Source organism: Artibeus jamaicensis, unplaced genomic scaffold, assembly GCF_021234435.1.
Source record: "Artibeus jamaicensis isolate MK-2021 breed Jamaican fruit bat unplaced genomic scaffold, CSHL_Jam_final scaffold_916, whole genome shotgun sequence".
NCBI lineage: Eukaryota > Metazoa > Chordata > Mammalia > Chiroptera > Phyllostomidae > Artibeus > Artibeus jamaicensis.
Genome location: NW_026522059.1, coordinates 25,248,837 through 25,271,734, shown reverse-complemented (window position 1 = coordinate 25,271,734; position 22,898 = coordinate 25,248,837). Strand labels below are relative to the sequence as shown.

The following is a 22,898-nucleotide window of genomic DNA, read 5'->3' as shown; positions in this document are numbered from 1 at the left end:
GGGGGGCTCTGCCTGCATGGCCCCTCCGGCTGCCACAGATGAGAATAAGTCTACCAAGACATGATCTGCTTGGGGAGGAAAGGTGGCCTATCTCTCAAAGGAGAAGGGCCGAGAGCCCCTTCCTCAAGGGGCTTTTACTGGGTTTAATTTCCCTAGGAATACAGGGCTTATACATAAAGCTCATCAGTCATTGTCAGGCAGTAATCATCAAACCATAGATAATATTCAAAGAACTCTAAGGGCTTATTTTGAGTCAGGGTCAGGTAGCGATAAAGGGCAATAAAACTTTGGGGAACAAACTCGTTTCACGCTTGGACCTTTATCATTTAAATTGAGGGTATTAAGCAAAGTAGGTTTCATAGGGTTTTATGCTTTCTTTCTTAGGCCTCATTGCCCCGGGGAACCTGCCCTTTCCAGCACAGGGCCGCACCCACCTCTGGCATGGTTTCAGGCTTAAGGCATTGTTTCAGTCTTCAGTCAGGCAGGGGAAGTAAGGCAGCCAAGAGATTAGGAGACTTCTGGCAGACAGAATAAAGACTCAGGCTATGGAAAAGCCGAGGGGTGAGGGTCCATCACCCCCTTTTTCTATAGCCCCCAAGTCCTTCCCTGGGGTCCCTTTGTGGCTGTGCCTGTTTTAGATCATCCCTCCTTTGAGCAATCTTACCCGTCATTGGCTAACCAGTCATCTGCCCAGGGCCACGAAGGATGAGGTGAAAGGGGGCAGAGGCGGTGCCCCTACAAGGAAGATAAGTTTTGTCTCCTAAGTGGCATAGGGTCCCAAGGTCTTTTTTTACTCAGCCTTAGCCACAGGGGGTTACAGTTTCTGAAACCAGTCAGGATGGTTTCCAATAGCTAGCCACTTGCCCTCCAGCCCGGAAGTTCCACCCAGAGCCTCATGACCTTCTCCTCTAAGCCACTCAGCACCCTGTGGCACTGCCACACCATGGGGCCACCTGGCCAGATCTGGACTCTCAGTTCACAACTTCATACAATTCCTCCAGCGGGCCAGCTTTGTAACCATACAACCAGTTCAAACTGGTCCTGTGCTATTTCTAACAAGATCCAGAACCAAAGTTAATGAGTAACACTGTGACCACCACTCACAAGTAGTACTTGTAAAATCTTAACTGCTCCCCTCTGTGGGACCAGGGGACTGGATTACGACCGGTACCCAAGTGCTGGGACTCTTTCACAAGCAAAGAGTTTGTTGTCCTGGATGATCTGGTGCCGAAATCCTTTAAATCTCACCTTGAACCCTGGATCGGGGGGAGAAGATTTGAGCCTTGACTTCTCTCTGCTTGCTGAGTGACCTTGCAGCAAAAGCTTTTTCTCCCCCTTCAAAAGCCAGTGCTGTCTTATATTGGCTTCTATGTGTGTCGGGCAGGGAGACCTTCCTTGGCAACAGATTTTCACGTGCATCTTGACCTCCAGTCCCTTGGCATTTTCCTGCTCTTTCCAGCACCATCTTCCTTGTTATTTTGCTTGGAGATAGCATAGGTCAGTGGTTAAGGAATTAAACTTGAACAACAGACATGTACCTACCGTGTGAAAGTGAGCAAGTTTCTCAGCTCTTCTGGGTTCCAGTTTCTACAGTATAGGATGGCAATCGTAGAAGAACTGGTATATTCACAAATGTGAGGGGTTTCAGTGCTGCTCAGTACACACCCAGGATCCCCCCCCTTTAGTCTCTCACTGGGCTGGTCATTCCAGTCAGAATCCTGGGTCACCTTCGCCCCCTGATCCTTTCATCCTGTTCCTCAGCTGCCTGGCATTGCTGGGGCAAGTCATGACGTCAGTGATATAGGACCTCAGTGTTCTTACAACCTCTTGGAAATTCTATTAATTCCTCATCAATATGCTGTGACAGTCCCCATGTAATAGCTCCTGACACTATCCTGTTCTTTCTCTCTGAATACCAAAAAAATCAAAACATTCACTGTGAATTTGTCCATCTTTTCTTCCAGTTACCTTATAATTGTATTTCCTTCCTGCCACCTCAGCATTCTGAAAACGCCTTCCTCCATCCTTCTGCACATCAGCCTGTTTGGATTCTAAGTGCAGTGACCAAGTTGCTCCTTGTCACTCCAGGTGAGGACAGCACAGGCAGTCCCACTGGGGGGTGGTCTGCTCTGCATCTCCGCTGGCCCGCCTGAGCCCGGGCCACCCTTGTCTTTACGGGGACCTCTGCAGTGGCCTGCCGTCATTCTTATCCTGACAAGTTATTCATCATGTCACAGAGAGAATAGTTTTTTAAAAACATATATGAGGTTCTGTCACTCTCTTGTTTAATGCTTCTGGTAGCTTTCCATTCTGTTATGCATAGAATAAAATACCAGCCGTGACCCAGTACCTCCTTCCTTCCCTCCCTCCCTCCCTCCCTTCCTAATTCCCCCCCTTCCTCTCTTTCTTTTTCTGTGTCCCAGCCACATTGGCTTCCTCTGTTCTTTGAACACCCCCACCGCCTCACACACACACACACACACACACACACACACACACACACACACACACACACACTGTCCTGTCACCAGGGTTCTGCATTTACTGGAATGTTGCTCTCCTTCTTCCCACTCATTACAGGGTTGACTCCACCTCACCCTTCAGCTGTCGGGTCAGATGTCACCTCCTTAGAGAGACCAGCCTTCTCCTGTTACTGTCTGGTTATTTCCTTCCTAACACCGCAGCCTGTCCTTGTCTCGTTCATTCGTTGGTTATCTCCTTACTCAGCATGGTGTCCAGCTCAGAGTAAGTACTCAGGGGATATTTGTTGAATGAAGGGAACCCTCCTCACCCGTTGCTTCAGGTAGGAATTGTGTTTGGTGGAAATGAACAGAAAGCAGACATAGGTGGCTTAGCGATCCAGGGTTTATTTTTGCACTTAACAGAAGTCTGGAGGTGGGCGGCTGCCCTGCTCAAGGGTGCTCGCAAGGACCCATGCTCTTCGAGTGTATTGCTTTCCATCCTTGGTATGTAGATTTCTCCCTGGGAGCTGCAAGATGCTGCAGCATCTTCTTATTTTATTTTTAAAATTTATTTATTGATTTGAGAGAGAGAGAGAAACATAGATTTGTTGTTCCGCTTATCTGTGCATTCATTGATTGCTTCCAGTATATACTTTGGCTGGGAATTGAACCTGAGACCTTGGCCTATCAGGGCAACACTTGAACCAACTAAGCTACCCAGCTGGGGCTGCAGCATCTTATTTTAAATAGGAAGTGAGGAAATGTGGAAAAGAGCGATCTACCTGTCTTTATTATTTTTTTCATCTGTAAAACAATAGCTGTCCTAAATTCAGCAAGCTTTGCTTGAATCTCCTTGGCCAGGAGTATGTTATGTGGCTGTCTGGCTGCAAGAGTGAGGGACACCACATTAGCGGGGCACACACCACCCTTAAAATATTGAGTCCTTTTGGCAGGGAACAAAAAGAGATCTCACCTTTAACTGGAACATAATCAACAAAAGAAAAAAGCAAACAAAATATAACCAGAGACACTGAAATTAAGAACAATCTAACAGTAGCCAGGGGTGGGGGCAATGAGGGGAAGGGTTTTCAGGAACTACTATAAAGGACACAAAGTCAAAACCAAGTGGGGGGATGGGGGGGTTTGGCTGGGGTCGGGTGAGGGGAGTGATGGGGGAAAATGCAGACAACTGTCTGCATTTTTCAAGAGAGAACAGATACTGGGTAGGCTGCAGCAGGGAGACTGCACCTCTCTCCCTGGGGCTACGTCAGAGAGGAGAGGAGGTTAGGAGAAGGGAGGAGGAGGAGAGGAAGTAAATGAGTGAGGAGGGAGAGAAGATCTGCCGGAAGCCACAGGGACATAATAATGACTGGTGTTAAGATTTTGCAACATTAATGATAATAGCTGTGTTTCTAACGTTCCCATGTGTTAAGTGACCTCATAAAGGTGACTATTTGCTGGAAAATGCATGTACTAGGATTGGACTAGTTTTAGAAATAATGCAACAGTTCCTAAACTTAAAACTTTTAGAACGGCCTGTTGATGTCAGACCCTGATGTGAGATACGCGGTAGACACTCCATTGTTTTCTGCTTCATTTTCCCGCATAGGGAACATCAGTGGGAACGTCAGTGACAGCTGATTCACTGTGGCACCAATTTCCAAATAGTAGGAACATTTATGGGCTTCCCTGTGCAGGGTCACACTGATGCCCAGGCCAGCGCTTTTGTTGGAGAAGGAGCAGATAGCCAATTGGCTAATTTAAAGAATCGGCAGTATTTCCCATGGAAGCTCAAAAATATCACCCTGCTATTGTCTCAAGGGCTTATGGACTTTTGGGCCTGAGGAAGCCTGAAGGGTTTGTTGAAAATGCAGGGCTGTTTGGGAAACCGGTCGTCATAACAACAGGGTAGGCAGGTGTTACAGTGGAATTGGAGATCGCCCCCGCACCAGAAGAGGGACGATTCAGGTTTAAGCACCTCAATAAACAACAGGCGAGTTTGAAATGCAGGTCTCATTAAATTATTATGTCCAAGAATAATCACTTTTCAAGGGCAGTTTTCAGAGCAGCCAGCTCAGGTTTGCCCGCGGAGGTGATGAGCGATGTGTGTGCGGATACAAAGGAGCACAGCCGCTGCCTCAGTGGTTTGTTCACTGCATGCCCGGCACATGCCAGGCATTACAAATTCAGGACCTGATTCTGTTACCCCATTTTACAGCTGGGGGAAGTCCGAGAGGTGAGGTGCCTGCCCAAGTGCATGCCGGTTGGAAGTGGCTGAGTGGGGTTTGTAAGGCAGGTCTGGATTATTCTGAGCCCTGTGGTCTTGATTCTAAACCGGCCCTTGAGAACATCACTAGCTCCTGTCCTCATTGCCTTTCTTCTAGTCACTTGCAACAGCTTTCTGATGGGCCCCCTACCTCCGGTCATTGCCACTGCAGTCCCTTTTAAACCATTGCTAGGATGATTCCTGCGGCACAGCTGGTATCATTATCATGTTATTCTGCTCAGCGCCTTTCATGATTTCCCTTTGCCCACTGAATGCAAATGTCTTAGCCAGGCATTTAAGGCTTTCTCTCTAGCCTTGTCTTGTACTAGCTGCCTGCAAGTCTGCTCCTCTCAGCTTGATTGGGGCTGCCCCTTGTCTGAAGCACCTTATCCCACTGTCCCACCCCCTGCTCCCCCACCTCCTGAGAGTCCTGCAGCTCCTGCACACCCATCTCAGTCACCTGTTCCCCTCCAGCACTCACCTTCTAGGAAGCTGATTGTGTCTTGAATTTTCGTGTTTATGGACACGGCTTATCCCTGCCATAACACTCTGTACTCCTAACTGCAGTGTCAGGGAAGACTCTGAGACAGACTTTAATTGGGGAGGGGTTTAGGGAACACCTGTGAGGGGTGAGGGAGGCAGGAGAGGGCAGAGGGAGAAGTTGAATTGCTGTTGCAAAGGGTCTCAGCTGATCACCTGGGGAGCTCTGCAGCTATTGCATTGAGAGGTGTTTTCCCCAAATCAACCAGGTGTGAGATGCAGGCTGCCTCTAGCCAGGGGAAGTGACCTTGGGTGGGGCCACTCCTTCCAGAGATGGCAATTCCCAGAGCGGTGCCCACCTCTCCTGGCAACTGGAGGATCTGCTGTCAGCCTTGCCGGGAGATTCCAAGAGGCACCACAGCAACCTTGGCAGGCTGGGCCCATGCTCCTTGTTCATCTGTCAGATGCTCTCGGGGAACATAAAGGCCCCTTTCTGGCCGCCTCTGATGGTAGTGTGGGGTGAGTCTCAAAAACCTACCTGTTTAACAGGTCCTTGAGGTCAGAGTGGACTTCCATAGTTCTAGGACAGGGCCCAGAAGTCTGCTGTTCTAATGAACTCCTAAGGGGTGCCGATGCTGCTGGCCCAGAGACCTCTCCTAGATCAGAGGATGGTGAACCTTTTCTGCAAAGCACCAGATGGTAAGTATTCGAGACTCTGCGGGCCACGTGCTGCTTGTTGCAACTGCTTGACTTTGCTGTTGTTCACTCCAAAGCAGCCACAGGCCATACAGCAATGAATGAGTGTGGTTGTGTGCCAGTGCTTGCTCCTGACATGGGCGATTCTAAAGGACAGGCAGGTTTAGGAGCCACTGTCTTTAACCGGGAGGAAGTGTAGACGAGAGGAAAGCACAGGACGCACAGTTACTACTAGTCCTAGCCCTCAAACACACCTGTAAATAGCTCAGCACACAAAGCCCTCAAACAATGTTAAAATATTGAATGAACAAATAAATGGGGTTAAGCACATTTCTCATTTTGAAGGTAATTTTTAAGATTCTTCAAGCATGGTTGACTACATTAGGTCATGAAGGCATTATTTTATTATGCAAATCATGCCCTTGAGCTGAGTGGGATTTGGGAAGAAAGCACTATCCCTGCACCACCCAGAGTGAGGTGGGGCTTCCTGGTTTCCTCCTTTCACAGGTCTGCACGAACTGATTAACGTCAAACCACCTGGTGAAACTGCGAGCCCCGGCAGGGATGCTACTGTGACATCTGTACTCAGGTTCTAAGAATTACAGGCATTCCTGGCTCTGTACAGTAGTGCAAATCTGTATTGTGCCAAAACCTTTGCAGGATTTGTGTGGAATGGAAATGCAGTTACAGAAGAGGTAGGTGACTGTGGAAATGTGGACACTGCCTCTGTTCAGGAAGTGGCTTTGGATATACAGCCAGAAGAACTTAGTGAAGGCAAACATGTATATGTAGTTGTAAGTGGTTGTGTTGTGAAGGATGACCGTGTCTCAGAGGAAGTAATGCAGGTGACAACCGTCACGTTAGAGAAACTCTCAGAGATACTTCCTACCATTGAAAGTGCAAAGGATACATGTCGGAAGCTGGTAAATTATGTTATGAGAAGAAAGCAGGCACTGTTCAAACTGCTTTTGATATATTTTTATAAAGAAATCAAACACTATAATTGCTACTGTTTAAGAGAGAGAGAGAGGCCTGCCTCCCGAAACTGTTATTTCCCCACCCCCCGCCCCAGGCCCAATAGTACTTCCTTTGTTGCCAGGGACCTCTTTAAACCAGGGCTTGAAAGTGGACATATGTGCAGGTAGGGAGAGGGCGGGGCTTGAGGGCAGGTACCATTTTTGCGGAATGGGCCAGAACTCTGGTAAGGAGCTTCTCCCACAGCCAGCATACTGGGGAGAGCAAGTGTGACTCACTGTCATCCTGGAAGACCTGATTTTATTTAGAACAAAACAAAACGAATCTCCAGAGTGCTTAAATAAATATGTTTGAGTATGATTCTGGGCTGTTGAATTTGTTCAAACCCAATGAGAATATTAACAATTAATGAGGTGCTTGTGCCTCTTTGAAAGCCTGGTGATAATCCTCTTAAAAGGAAACCTTACCTAGTCAATCTTTCTATGTGTGTAATGCTAAATATAGTATTGAAACTGGGTTTTTACTCCATGATGCCCACAGTGACTTAGCTTGCCAGAGTCACGGGACACATCAGAATGTTTTCAATCTAAATAGACTCTGAAAATACACCTTTCACAGATCATTTCTAATGACTGGTTCATAAGACAACGAGGATCTAACTCTATGAGTAGTAATTGAGGTGAAATGTGATCCTTTTGCCTTAATAAGCCACTTAACTCCACTATTATACCCCAAATAGTGCCATGAGTATTTGTTTATTTTGTTACCTAACTTTTAATTTTCTTTAATGCAGGTTTTACTCTTGAGATGACAGGGAAATAGATGTTATTAAAGGGCTTGAGACTGAGAGAGACCAAATGTTAGTCTCTCCCGCTCAGGGAAGTGACCTTACTTTTTACCCTAAATCAGTGATTTTTCAACCCTTTTCATTTCAGGGCACACGTAAACTACTGAAATTCTGCAGCACACCAAAAATATATATTTTTTGCCAACCTCACAAAAAATAGGTATAATTTTGATTTATTCACACCAGATGGCTATCGTGTTGACTGTTATCATTTTTTAAAGGGAAAGAAGATCAGTGCCTCTGACTAAATAGTTAGGTATTAGATGTTTTAAAATTTCTTATGACACACCAGTATGGCCTCCTGTGGTACAGTGATTGAAAATCGCTGCCCTAAATGAATGAATGGATTTATTTATTCAACAGTGATTTAGAGAGCACTTACATAGTGGAGAACAGAGTCAAAGACAGCCAATGTGGTTGGAGCATCTTTAGAGCAGGAGTGAGAGGAGACAGCATTGGGTGGTAGGGAGGCCGGATCCCACTGGACCCCACAGTGATACTAAGGATCTTGAGACATTATCCTAATGGCAAAGGGAGGCTTTGGAAGGTTTTTGAGCAGGAAAGTCACTTGATCCAATTACATTAAAAAATACATAAGTTTTCTTCAGTTATACATGCCAGACTTTAGAGTCAAATACTAGTAGTTTCTAAAAGGCTTGCTATGCAAATCAACAGTCCTCTGTTATGCTTCCTACTTTCTCAGTTCCTTAGAAGTAACCACTTTCAACTCTTCCAGCCAATCCTCCTGGTCTTTACACCCATGTTTCTGAATAATGTGCAACTCTATTTCCCTCTTGATGTTCCACGTTTAAGGCCTGGTCTATTGACGACTCACATGGAAGTTGGGGATTTGACTCCCAATATGGTTGCATCATAATTTGGTTAGATCAGTGTTCATGTTTGTATTATGATGACTTTGAAATGCTATTCACAGCTGAATCATAGGATATGCTATTATAACTTTTCATTTCACAAGTACTTTTATCTTTGCTGCACTAAGAATTTTTTAAAAATTTGAATTCACTAATTCACATTAAATGATGCTGTGGTTGTATCATCTTCCTTTCAACATGTTTAAGCACGTTAGGAATTGTATCTGCTTTTTTTTTTTTTTTGAAGAATTGCCCAGGAGCTTTCTGACCTGCTACTGTCCAGGCCGGTCGCCCCCAGGCTGGCTCCACAGCTCTTTGCCTCAATGTCTGTCTTCACCATCAACCCGGAGACCCCTTGGCCTCTCTCTTGTGTTGAATTAATCCCATATTTCATGATTCCTGTGTCTTCCACTTGCTTGGTTGTTCCTTTTATTTGGCCAAGAACAGCCTCAAGTAGCTTCCTGTGTGGGAGGTGACATTTTTTTCAGTCTTTGACTTTCAAAAATTTCTTTATGCCTTCTCTATTTAATTGATAGTTTGGTCGGATGTAGAAGTCTAAAATGGAAATCATGTTCTCTTAGAGTTTTAAAGATACTGCTCTGTGTCTCCTAGATTCCAGTGTTGCTGTCTAGAAAGTTGATGTCATTGTGATTCGTCATCCTTTGTATGACGAATGGGGGTATGAAATTCACCCCCTTCCACACCCCAGCCCCTGCCTCTCACCCTAGCCTCCTTCCTCCCTCCTGTGGGCCTTCCTTCATTGATTGGGAACCTGAGAGCCTTCAATTATGGACACATTTTCTCAGAAGTTTGTTTTTCTCGGAGACTGGCCCTCTGATGTTTTTGTCTTTTCTCTCCTGGTTTCTTCCTCTTTGGTGTTTTGCTCTACTTTTGGGGAGGTTTCCTCAGCATTATTTTCCAACCTTCCTGCTGAGTTTTTTATTTCTCTTTTTGTTTATTTATTTATTTATTTAAATTATTGTTCAAGTACAGTTTTCTGCCTTGTACTCCCATCCCAGCTCACCACCCCCCCAGGGCTCCCCACCTCCCTCCCATTTCCACCCCCCCGTAGTTTTTGTCCATGTGACCTTTATACCTGTTCCTGTAAACCCTTTCCCTTTTCCCCCTGAAATTCTCTCCCCTCTCCCCTCTGGTCCCTGTCAACCTGTTCTCTATTTAAGTGTCTTTGGTTATATTTTGCTTGTTTGTTTGTTTTGTTGTTTAGGTTCCCGTTAAAGGTGAGATCATATGGTATATGTCTTTCACTGCCTGGCTTATTTCACTCAGCATAATGCTTTCCAGTTCCACCCATGCTGTTGCAAAGTGTAGGAGCTCCTTCTTTCTTTCTGCTGCATAGAATTCCATTGTGTAAATGTACCATACGTTTGGGATCCATTCATTTACTGATGGGCACCTAGGTTGCTTCTAGCACTTGGCTATTATAAATTGTGCTGCTGTGAACATTGGAGTGCATATGTTCTTTTGCATTGGTGTTTCAGTGTTCTTAGGATATAATCCTAGCAGTGGAATTGCTGGGTCAAAAAGCAGGGCAATTTTTATTTTTCTGAGGAAATTCCATACTGTTTTCCATAATGGTTGTACCAGTTTGCAATCCCACCAACAGAGAACTAGGGTCCCCTTTTCCCTACAACCTCTCCAACACTTGTTTGTTTTTTGTTTATGATAGCCATTCTGACCAGTGTAAAGTGGTACCTCACTGTGGTTTTAATTTGCATCTCTTTGATAGTTAGCAATATTGAGCATCTCTTCATGTGTCTCTGGATCTTCTGTATGTCCTCCTTGGAGAAGTATCTGTTCAAGTTCTTTGCCCATTTTTTAATTGGGTTGCTTGTCTTCCTAGAGTGGAGTCGTGTAAGTTCTTTGTATATTTTGGAGATTAAACCCTTGTCTGAGGTATCACTGGCAAATGTTTTCCCATACAGTTGGTTCTCTTTTTATTTTAATACTGTTTCCTTAAGCCATGCAGAACCTTTTTATTTTGATGAGATCCCATTTGTTTTTTCTTTCCTTTATGTCCCCTGCTCTAGGGGACGTATCTCCTACCTTGCTTTTAATTTCTAAGAACTGTCCTTTGTTTCTTGGAGTGTTCCTTTTTATGGCGTCCTATTCTCATTCTTTAGTTGCAGAAGCTCTCTCTCTGATGATAATTTAAATCGGGTTGTTTTCCCTGTGTAGCCTTCATTACTTAAAGTTTGTTTCTCCCCTGTTTATTTTTTTCTCTGTCTCTCTTTTGGAGGTTTCCCTCAACCGTCTGGTGGCCCTTGGCTGTTTGCTCAGGTACAAGGAGAGGGAACTAAGATGTTGGCTGGAAGCTCTGCACACGAGGTTGAGGGTTAATGCTCTTCACTAGAGTGTCTGGCTGGGTCATTCCTTTGAAGAACTCTTGATGTTTGCATTTTTTAGGACTTTCCTGGGAGGGAGGGGGTGACTACATTCCACTGAACAGATTCTTCCAGTTTCCTACTTTGAAGACATTTTTGTGCATGAGCGGGGGAAGAAGTCTTGTATCTACATGCTCCCTTTTCAGAACAATGACCCTGACCTGACCTCCATTGTTCTTAGTGATCTTTAGCCCAGAAACTTGAACCAGAAAATAAAACTATACCCTCTTTCAGATCAGAGAAAAGGCGGTCATTGAAATACAGGGATGGGCATATGCAAGTTTACAGGTCGTGTGGTTTACATGGACTGCTAAGTTGTATGGAAAAAGACAGGCAGGTTGTGATTATTAGAGTATATTTACTTATTTATTTATTTTTTCTTAGAAGGGAAGGGAAAGAGAGAGGGGGAGAAATATCAATGTATGGTTGCCTCTCATGTGTCCCCTGCTGGGAACTGGCCCCTGCTAGGAACTGGCCTACAACCCAGGCATGTGCCCTGACTGTGAATTGAACCTTGATCTTTTGGTTTGCAGGCCCATGCTCAATCCACTGAGCTATACAAGCCAGGGCTGAGAATATATTTATTAATCAATGTCACAGTGGCTCAGTGCACTTAGGTACAATCTCATAAGTCCCAAATTGCTGGCCTTCACTATGTACACAGTCTGGGAATCTCCTAGCTACACTCAAGCACGCTTTGGCACAGAGTTCTTACCTACTTTTGCTCACCCCTATATGCTATGTAGGGGAGAGAATCTTGGGTTCTAACTGCTTCTTAGGCTGACTTTCCACAAATCCCTTCACTTGCACTTGTGAAAGTGTCCAGTTCCTGTGTTGTTTGGGGACAGAGATGCATGAACCACATTGCTTTCCCCTCTTCTGCCTACGATTCATCTTCCTCCAATTGCTACCACAGGAACCTTTCTGGCTTCCCAAAGTTTGCAGCATGTCTTCTCTCCCCTTCTCTTTGTCCTTGTGGGTTTATGCCTTTAAAAGATTGCTTACATGGGTTTCGGTGGGATTTGGGAGTAGAACAGAGTTAATTGCAAGGCAGTTATACAGTTTTTCTTTTAAAAATTGGAATTCAATGAGGCTGTTTGGGATTTGTTTGTGTTTTAAAAAGCACCTTGGTTATAGTGCAGAAAACTGATTTGATGGTTTGGGTGGTTTTTTCCGAACCAAGTAGCAGATAGAATTTTGTTTTCCAGCAAGATATGTTCAAGTTCAGTACCTGTGGGTGTGACCTTACGTGAACAAAGAGTCTTTGCAGGAGTAAACAAGTTAAAATGAGATTGTACCGGGTAGAGATGAGCTCTAATCCAGTTGTTAATGTCCTTACACAAAGAAGGAAATCTGGGCCCAGGCACAGAGAGGAGAACACGGTGTGAACACAGGGGCAGAAATTACAGCGATGCACCTACAAGTCAAGGAACGTGAAGGATTGATGGCAACCACCAGAAGCCACATTCTCTCCCAGGGCCTCCAGAAGAAATCAGCTCTGCCAGCATTTTGATTTCAGGCCTCCCTTCCAGCCTCCAAAATGTGAGGCAATAAATTTCTCTTGTTTTAAGCCACCCACCTAGTTCACGGTTCTTTGTTATAGCAGCTCCAGGAAAGTAATACAGACGAATATCAAATTATGTGATTTAGTGTTCTTAGAAATGGGACATGCTTTGAGAAGTTTTCAGTGTCCTTAGATGTCAAATGTGCTTTGAGAAATGGAAGGTGATTTTCTCCGAAACAGAGATTTTTTTTTTCTCTGTATCATTTATCTGGCAGTTTCACTGAGTATTTGTCTTAAGTTTTCTTCAATTCTACAAATCGTCATAGTGCAGCACTTGTCTGTATGTGTCCTATTTTTCTGGCTAGCTTCTAAAATGCCTGCCTGATATCTTTGGAAAACCATCAAGCCAAACGGAGCTAGCTAAAGTTTAGGAAAACCAATCAGGGAATTTTAAAAAAGGAGAGAGAGAGGGGAGGAGAGAGGGGAGGAGAGGGGGAAGGGAGAGAGAAGGGGAGAGAAGGGGGAGAGCAACAAAGAGGGAGCCCTGGCTTATGTGGCTCAGTAGACTGAGCACCAGCCTGTGAATGGATGGGTTCAATTCCCAATCAGGGCACTTGTCTGGGTTGTGGGTCAGGTCCCTTGTTGGGGGCCTGGGAGAGGCAGCCAACTGACGTTTCTCTCACATTGATGTTTCTCTCCCTCTCTTCCCCTCCCTCTGAAAATAAATAAAGACAATCTTTTTTAAAAAGTGAGCGGGGACTGTGTCTAATATTCGTTTGTTTAGACCCAAACACCAGAAAACTTTCCAGCAGCGATGAAACCAGTAGGGCTTCCTTCTCCGTCTCCCGCTGCCCCTTCCTTCCGAGGTTACCGGGACCCACCCTAGAGTGCAGTCTGAGTCCCCCAAATTCTCCTGTGCAATCGGATTCTCATCTCCTGGCAGGGATTTTTCTAAGTCCCTTCCTCACCTGGCCTGGCTCCCATCACTAGGCTTTTTCAGCTGTGCTGGGAACGCTAATTCTAAAGGGCAGGCCAACATTAATAAGTGCTGGGCGGACCACAGGGACCTGTGGAGAGAGAGCGCTGGCGAGGACAGGGGAGCCCGGGGGAGAGGATTCACTAGAGGACTTGCTGTCTGCCATCTCTGTCTGGTCGGGGTCTGGTCGGGGCGAAGACCTGAGTGAGCTCAGGAAGCCCAGGCAGGACGGGCCTCCCAATGAAAGTCGAGACTTACACGGGACAAGAGTTGACTCTGTCGCAGTCCAAAAGCAGACTCACTATGAATTAATTTGCTTGTTAGCAAACCTACCACACACACCGGCTTTGGTGCTGCCTCGACTTTGCTGCCGCCGCTTTATCTCAGCATGTCAATCCAGGATTCTCTCAGGTGGAGCCACTGGGCTTTCCTTCACCAAAAGTTTTGCTGTCCTCGCTTTCTCTTTGGCGTCTGCCCTGATCCTGTTCCTGCCCTGCCCTGCCCTTGTCTGCTTCTCCTTGTGTGGAGGCAGCAGACAGTCAGAGCCCACGTTTCTGGACTACGCCAGAGATAATGCTTTGGTAGTGCTCAGGGCAGTGATTGATCGTGAGCCCCGCCCCCCCCCCCCCCCCCCCCCAGTGAAAAGAGCATTTGACTAATTAGCTTTTGGCAAATTGGTCTTTCAGTGACTTGGTTTTGGGTGAATTATTTTTTGACAAACTGACCCAGAGGCCAAACATCCTATGAAAGGGAGCATCTTTTTTTACTTTAGGAAAATCAGTAGAAGGTGGCGAGGATTAAGTACTCAGTTCTTTTCTGGCTTGCTTCTTACTTGCCAAGGCAAATTTCTGCATCTCCAAATCTCTAGCTGCCCTATAAAGAGGGGCTCTTGCCCTGGCCAGGCGGCTCAGCTGGTTGGAGCATCGTCCTGTCCACCGAAATGTTGTGGGTTCCTTCTGGGTCAGGGCACACACCTCACTTGTGGGTTCGACCCCTAAATGGGGCACAAACGGAAGGCAACCGATCCGTGTCTCTCTCTCGTCAATAAATATATCCTTGACTGAGGATTAAATAAATAAGTAAGCAAATAAATAAATAATGAGACGGGGTTATTAATGCCAACTTCCCAGGTATAAAGGTTCATAGATCCCAGAGATAATTTAAACAGGGTTTGTTTTATACTTTTATTTTTTTTAAAGATTTTATTTATTTTTAGAGAGAGGGTAAGAGAAAGAGAGGGAGAGAAACATCAATGTGTGGTTGCCTCTTGCACGCCCCCTACTGGGGACTTGGCCTGCAACCCAGGCATGTGCGCTGACTGGGAATTTAACCAGTGACCCTTAGGATCACAGGCCCGCACTCAATCCACTGAGCCACACCAGGCAGGGTGGGCCAGTAAACTTTAAAAAAAAATTGTGTAAAGTTAAAAAGGAAAAAAATGTGTGTGTGCAAAGGCTAATATACATTTGCTAATTTTAAATTTTGCCATCAGGGCGTGAACAAGGCCATTTCATTGGAAAGGATATTTTACACACATGAGAAAAATCACTTCCAAATTAATTCAACACGTATTTATGGAACACCCATTACATGTCAGGCACTCACTGTTCCAGGCACTGCAGAATATAATAGTGACAAAATAAACAAAAATCCCTGTCCTCATACTTAAATCCTAAATAAGGCATAATAGACTAATTAAAAAATAAATAAAAGGAAAATACCTGGTATGTTAGCAATGAGAGCCGTAGGGAAAAAAAGGGCAGAGAAGAGGGATGTGAGTGTGTGGAGGAAGAGGCCGCTGCTGAAGAAGGTGGGAGAGGACACCGATCTTGCTAAGAAAGGACACGGACCATCTTAGCACCCAGACACGCCCATGGTACTAACTCGTTTTTCTCACTGTGCCAGGCCTGGGGCACCCACTCCTCTCTGTGGCCCAGCATTTGGAGGCCTCACCCTGTGTGATCTGAGCTCCACAGAAGCTGAGATGGGAAGGACCGGGGAGGATAGTTCAAGTTCTGCCTCTGGTTGGTTTTGTCCCGGCCTTTTCCAATTATGAGCTTTCCATTCCTGGGTTGTTGATTGGCTGAAGTTTTTATCTTGCCTAAGATACAATCCAGGAAGTTTTCATTGTGCCTCAATTTAAATTAATATTTCTAAAGAAGAACTATGAGTCAAAAACTTTGGCTTTTTGAGGGTAGAGGCTCTGGGGCCTCCCGGAGCCTCTCTCCTACACTGCTTTTCTCTTTGCTGAATGAGTTGGAGCTGATGAGTCCTGGTGTCTTTTCCCCATGTGTTTCCAGCTTTGGGTGGGAAGAAAATGTAGGCAAAACATTCTTTCACTCAATTTACCTAGGTTTTTCCTTTGTATATTTTTGTTGTTGGATTTGTTGTTCAAAGGGATATTTCTCAAACTCCAGAAATAAGATGGTAGAGTATTCAGATCTCAGAACTTGTTTCTCTGATAGCTACCTATTCCACACAAAATCCCCCCCACCTTCTCAGCAGCCCGGTTCCTCTGGAACCTCAGTTTCTAGTTTTTATTGAGTATAGCTGCCCAGTGTCCTCACGAAGTAAGTAGGAGTCATGAAATCACAGAGTCCAGAGTTATAATTCTGACTCGGCCTATTACTAAATCAAGACTTTGGAAGAGTTATTTGAACTTCCTTAACTCTGGTTTTCTGATCTGTTTTGGGGATAACAAGAGTCCTTATCTCATAGGGTTGTTACAGGTATTAAATAAGAGAACATGCCATACTATTCTAAGTGTTTCCTATATATTTGCTACAGATGGCTCCCAACTTAAGGTGGTTTGACTTAGATTCTTTGGACTTTATAATGGTACAAAGGTGATACACATAGTAAACGGCATAAGAGATTCAACACTTTATTATAAAATAGGCTTTGTATTAAATAATTTTACCTAAATGTGGGCTAATGTTAGCATTCCGATCGCATTTAAAGTAGGCTCAGCTAAGTTATGATGTCCCGTAGGTTAGGTCTATTAAACACATTTTTAGCTTACAATAGATTTACAAGGATGTAAGCCTATTGTAAGCTGAGAAGCATTTGTGGTTGACTTCTCCATGAACTCTTTGAAATAGGATTTGTTATTGTCTTTATTTTACAGAAGAAGGAACTGAACCACAAAGAAAATGGAAGCTTTCCGAAGGTCACCCTGTGTTCTGGGCACATAGGGTGGTTTTCACTGATATAGTCTCGGGTGGAGCAGTTAGGAGCCATCTGGTTGACCCTTGTCATTGGAACGCAGCCAGGAGCTGCCACGTCATTGGATAACTTCATTTAAAGCCATACAAATATACTAATGTATGTTTCTCAAAATATTAAAAACTTAAATTCTCGTACAAAGAGTCAGCAGGTGCAAAGATCTGTTAACTCACTGATGAGGGTCACAGCAGGATGATAAAGCCAGGTCAGAAGAGAATTCGAGGGTGTGGTTATTAAAAGGGCGGCACTGGGGGTCCCGGTACTGATGGAACTGTTCTGTGTCTTGACTGGTGATGGATATGTGAACCTATACATGTGAAGAAATTGTATAGGACTATCTACAAGCACACAAAGAGTCAAGTAAAACTGGGGAAATCTGAATAAGATGGGTGGATTGTACCAATGTCAACATCCTGGACGTGATCTTGAGCTATAGTTCTGGGGAAGCTGGGAAAGGGCACGCAGATCTCTTGGTATTATTTCTTACGAGTGTGTGTGAATCTTCACACGGTCTCAAAATAAAAAGTTTAAAAACAAAATAAATAACTCAAGTGAAAAAGAGAATATTAGGAACATTTTAAAGGAGGCAGTGGAAAGAAGGAAATACGAGATGAGATTGCTAAATTAAATACAAAACTTGTTATATCCTCTGAGGGGAGAAATACCTCATGGTCTGGGGGTTAACTTCTCTATCAGATGGAAGAGAGACTCACCACTCACAGTCCGAAGAACAATGATTCCAGACCGGAGGGCCCACAGAGTCAGAGGGCTTTCCGGTGAGCTCCTTAGGAAGTGCTCCGAACGTGGCATGAATCATCTTTTGACGTTCGCAAGCTCTGGGTAACTGCTCTTTACAAATAAAACCACCAATCACAGGGTCGCTGTGCTGGGCAGAAATGCAATACATCGTAGGAGGAGTCACAGACTTAGCAGTACAGGAGCCTTAGAGATTCACTAGTCCTGGTCCCAACTCCTCATTTTATAGCTGAGCAGTGGGAGTGGAGATGGCTTCCCCAAAGGCAAACAGCCAGTTCGTGGCGGAGTGTGTTCAGTTAAACCTTGTCTTATTCCAAAACGGATTTGAGGTGGTCATTTTGGAGTCATTAAAACTTCTGAGCACCAGGTATGTGCTGGGTGCTGTACTGGGCTCCAGGCTTGGAAAATGACTGACACTGGGTTTGTGTCCCGAAAACATTGGTGGCCTTAAGGATAGATGAGGCTGTGGGCAGGTCGTTACTGGAGATGCCTAATCAGCAGTGAGTGGAAGCAGTGTGAAGGTGGGTGGGGGAAGGTGGAAGGTCAGCGTGGTCTCAGGGCCTTCTGGCCCAGGGCAGAGCATAATTACATTTTTTACTTGCATGAAAAGAAAATTTTCTTTGTGAGTAAGAACAAAACAGTCTTTAGAAAAAAGAACCTGTATTAAAACCTATTCTGTGAATATCTTTCCAAATTAGAACCATAATAATGGATTGAGGAAATAGTATGAAAAAAGCAAAAACCCTGCAATTCAGCTGTGCCAAGGGTGTTGGCAGATGGGCAGCTCCTTGTGTGTGTCGCTTTTGAAAGATTAAGTTGTCTTTATTAGTCTATGTTGTATAAAACTTCACTCACAAGTATTACTTCTATATTACAGCCAGGTTCTGAGATTCTGGCAGAGCATGATAAGGGCAGGTCTGCAGAAATGGGAGCCGTAAAACCAAGGGAGCAGATGGAGAGCCAAGAGACCAATGCTAGGACAGGTGGGCTAGTGAGAGGAGTGTAACTGCAAGACAGAGAACGGAAGACAACTGGAGCCCAAGGAAGAAGAAAATGGGTGGGTTAAGCCCTGTGCAGTCCGGAGCACGGTTGCCAGTGGCCCGTTAGTACCAGTCATTGTGGCTCTCAGGGAACTGACTACACAGGAACCTGAACCTGGGACTTCCAGGCTGGCTGCACCAGGGCCCCTGTGCTTGGCTCCAGGGAGGAAATGGCTTCTGGAACCGGGACTTGGATGCTAACCTCTGGATAAAATCTTGGCAGAGCATGAGTCCAGGTCTGGCTGGCACAGGAGCTGCCTCCCAGATATTTTACATGCAGAGCATCAACCTCACACACTGGAGCAGCTTAAGGAAGGAGTCTTCCAACTTCAGTGTGCTTGGAGCCCTGGCCCCTCTCCTGGGATTCATGGCAGGGTCCAGGGAGAGGTAACATGGAAACTACAGACCAGTGGGGTTTCAGAGGAGGATCGGACTGAATAAGGGAGAGAGTGAGGGGCAAGGTGGGGTACTGCTCTTAAGTTCTTTGGAGTTCAGCAAGCTTTCCAGGGGAAACCCTTCCTGGAAAGTAGAAAAATAGGCTGAAGTATAATTGCAAAGATTATATGAAGATAAAGATAATATTAAAAATGAACCAAAACAAAGATTTTCAGATCTTCAGATTTTATTATCAGCCCAGCCTCTTTAACACAGGTGACTCTGGATAACCCCAAATCTATGGCTTTTCTGCTCTCCTTTCTTTTCTGGAGAATTAGATTACAACTCTCTAATTTGGTGAGACCATCCCTAAAAACAAAGCTTGATAGGGAAAGGGGAAGAGAGATGGTTTGCCTCCCCCTGGGGTAAAAGATGAAGAGAGGAAAACCACCCTGGGGTTTGCCCCTGGGGTTTAGGGCCTTTCAGAATATTTAAAGGAAGAGAGACATTCTCGGGACAGAGAGTGGGGGTACAGTAGCCACTGGCCCTCCGTAAGGGTCCCTCCCTACCACTGTCCTGGTCAAAGGGTGTGGGTGAGAAGGGAGGGCTGGGTTGATGGGAAGTGTTAATTTTAGAGCATTAATTTTTGCACAAGATCCTGGGGCGGGGGGTGTCAGGCTGTGACTGGGAGTAGTGTGAGTGGTCTGAGGTAACTCAATGCCACTAATGAAATTCTTCATGAGCCGTAGCTGAACCGTATCTGTCTCTGGGTATGCTGATTTCCCCAGGACCTGGGGAGTACACAGCTACAGAGGATTTGGACCTAATGGCCCTAACAGAATCAAAGAGAATTTGGCTAATGGTAGCTATTACAGACACTAACCCTTCTTAGCACTTTCTATGAGCCAAGCATGCCGCATGGATTATTTCACTTGATTCTCACAGCCGTCCTGTAAAGTAGGTGCTGCGTCTTATTTCACAGACCGGGAAGCAAAGGGTTGTGAGAAGGAGCAGCTTGCCTCGAGGCCCACAGGGTAACTGCAGGAGGCGAAATTCAGACTGCTAGGAACCTGACTTCCCTGCTGCTTGAAGTCACCTCTAGCTCGTGTCCCTGCGGTTGGGCACCCCCAGGCCAGATGTGCCTTGCTCAGGCGTGGCCCTGTGCTGCCCTGGTGGCGGGGCCCATTTTACTGCCAGGTTAAAGTTGTGTGCCATGAACCTGGGACTTTGCAACTGAGCTGTCTTATAGAGTAAACCCAAGCTGTTCACTGGCCATGGGTACATATAACTGGACCTTATACACCAGATGGATTTTCCAGTGTCCTGCTGGGGCCAGCTCCTGATTTCTTCTCATGAAGATCTTGAGTGGAGCACTTAGCTGAGAATGAAATGTGACATTTGCTCTCTTCTCCATCCAGAGCTTTTCTTCCTTTCGTCCTCATTCTGCCTCCGTTGCTGCCCCACGTCCCACCCTGGTTTGCCATTGAATTAATTAACATCTGAGAACTCTGCACTTCTTTGTCTGCAGTTGTGCAACATCTACACTCTAACTATGTTTCCTGAGGCTATTGTTTAGGTCCACACAATCTTAGAGTGTTGGAAGGTTACTCACTTTTGAGGTAAACTCTGCAAAGTGACTGCTTCAGCCATGGTAATGCCCATGTGGCTTTTCTTGCACCCTATGTGATTCCGTGGTGTGGAGAAAAGGGAGAGAGAGGCTAAGCAGGTGAATAGATATGGACCTTCTGAGCTTTTAAGAGAACAAGTTTGCCATCCAAAAATCAGTGCTCTCTAGTGAGACTTAACTGGGTTGAAAATTAAGCGACAGGGCTCACACACTTTCTCATGACTCTGGAATCCAGAAGTGGGAGCAGGTAGGAAGGGGTTTCTGCCCTCACAGCATTGCACTGTGAGGTCCTGAGGGTAGGGACATGTGTTGTGCATATGTCTCCATCAGGAGGAGCTAAGTGACCAGGAATCTCTGAGGTCTGCACTAATCCCAAAATGCTTATCTGCGAGAGAGCTTTCAGCTGCAAGTAACAGAATCCCCACCAAGGGCTGCTGGACTGTAAGGAATTCGTCATCTCCCCAAGCAAGGAGCTGGGAGGCGGCGCCGCTCCAGAGCAGGTTAACTGTTCTGTACAGCGAGGTCCGCCTTCCTGGTCTCCTTTGCTGTGAGGACAGGCCCTCACTCGTTCTCACGCTCACAGGCAGGGAGTGCGGTCTCTGCCTTTGTCGCCTTCCCAGGAGCCCCCTAGAAGATGACCTTCGCATCTCATGGGACAGAACAAAGTCACATGCACCCCAGAACAAATCCCTGGGAGAGGACAAGATATTAGCATGATTATCTCAAACCAGAGGTGCTTCGTCCCCTCAGGTTGCTGCTGGGAGAGCTGGGAGACCTGGGCTGGCATTTCAGCCTCTGTCACAGGAGACGGGGTCTCTCAAGAAGGAAGGGAATGGCTGCTGGGTGGGTGACAAGTAAGAAAGCTAAAGATGATGGGAAGTGGGGGACAACAGGGAACGACTTACTTCTCTTACATGTGTTCAAAGTGCTTCCATCACCAAATCCCATTGTCCTTATTCCCCTGGTTTTGGTCACCAGCCCTTTGCCCTCTTGCCTTTGCACTAGCACAGAGACACAACCATCCAAGGGCCCTGCTGGCTCAGGATGTGCTGCACAGGTGTAGGGAGAGAGGAGAAGATGGGAGGACTAGATCTGGGGAGGGCGCACAGACCAGGTGGTTCGGACCTTGGGAGAGCCTCTCTGGCCCAAGTGTCGCAAGGCACGCTCCCCCGCAGCAGGTGGGTATTTCGGCTTCAGTTCAGCTGCCACCGAACTGCTAGCAGGGTCAGTTCTTTTCTAACAGAGGTTGGGGAGAATGACTATCCAGCCCCACATCCCTACTCCATACTGCCCTACCCACTATAAGTAATATTGCCCAGGATTGCTCAAACAGACCCCAGGCATAGAAGTCTAACTGAATTCCCATGTGCGATCCCTGAAAGCAGGATAGGAAAACTCCCACTAGGCCAGATGTGTTGGTTTCCTGTTGCTGTTATAACCAATGACCACAAACACAGTGGCTTAAACACTTCATTAACTTCCAGTTCTGCAGGTTGGAAGCTTGATGCAGTGTTGCCAGGCTTAGGTGCCGACAAGGCTGTGCTCCTTTCTAGAGGCTGTAGGGGAGGGCTCGTTCTCCCCCCGCCCCCGCCCATTTCTTGGTTCACTGCCCGTAACCTAAAGTATTCACAGGTTCTGGGGGCTAAGACTGTTTTTGAGGGGGAGCATTATTCTGCCCACCAACCGATATCTCCTGTAAGAGTTGTGGTCAAAGTGTAGAGAGCTGCAGGGGAAGCCATCTGCCATCTATCGAGCACCTACTATATATCAGACAGTAAACTAGATGCTTTATAGAGATGATCTCATTTAATCTCCTCACATTCAACCCCTCATTTGCAAGTGAGAACGTGCTGCTCAGAGAGGTTTAGTAACTTACCCAAAGTCACACAGCTGGTGACTGTGGTCCTCTGGTTCATGCTGCCTTCTGTTCCCCTTATAGGCCCAGGGACTTCAAAATGTATGTGAGCACCTGTAAGCAGATGTGGGGGTGAGGAACAAAAACACAGTGGGAAGTCACCTCCTGAACTTGAAGCCAAGGAGAATCTTCAATCTAAAATAGATGAGAGCAGCAACCAGAAGTGGTGACTCATCCCAGGAGGACAGACGACCGGCAGCTGACGACAGAAGGCTGTCGGGGTGCAGACTCAGGGGACCCATCTGGGCTGAACCACAGACAGCTCTCATTTACTCAGTTGATTTCCGACTTGCCTGCTGTAGGGGCACCTTCGGAGGCTGGTCAAAGCGGGAGCTGAGTAATAAGGTCTCAGTTTTTCTCCAGCCCTGTACAAAGGGAGGGCACGAGTGCAGTGACAGGTAGCAGGGCAATCCCACTGTCCCCAGTGTCGCCACTCCAAAGCCTGGGTGGAGCAGCCTCAAAACCTTCCATTCTACCTCT

At 46.0% G+C, this 22,898-nt stretch overlaps 1 protein-coding gene across 7 annotated transcripts in view; it reads left to right on the top strand.

Moving 5' to 3' along the window:
* Positions 1–22,898, top strand: part of BAALC (BAALC binder of MAP3K1 and KLF4) — a 70,488-nt gene that overhangs the window by 8,383 nt on the left and 39,207 nt on the right. For 2 of the 7 annotated variants that reach the window (XM_053661248.1, XM_053661249.1), the window contains exon 2: positions 2,581–2,745. The exons of 3 other annotated variants lie outside the window; for them this stretch is intronic. In XM_053661248.1, the coding sequence (XP_053517223.1) occupies positions 2,581–2,745 (165 nt within the window). Of the gene's footprint in view, positions 1–2,000; positions 2,089–2,580; positions 2,746–5,757; positions 5,790–22,898 lie in introns of those variants that run through there. 2 more of the 7 variants (XR_005080854.2, XM_053661250.1) reach the window with 2 other exon arrangements.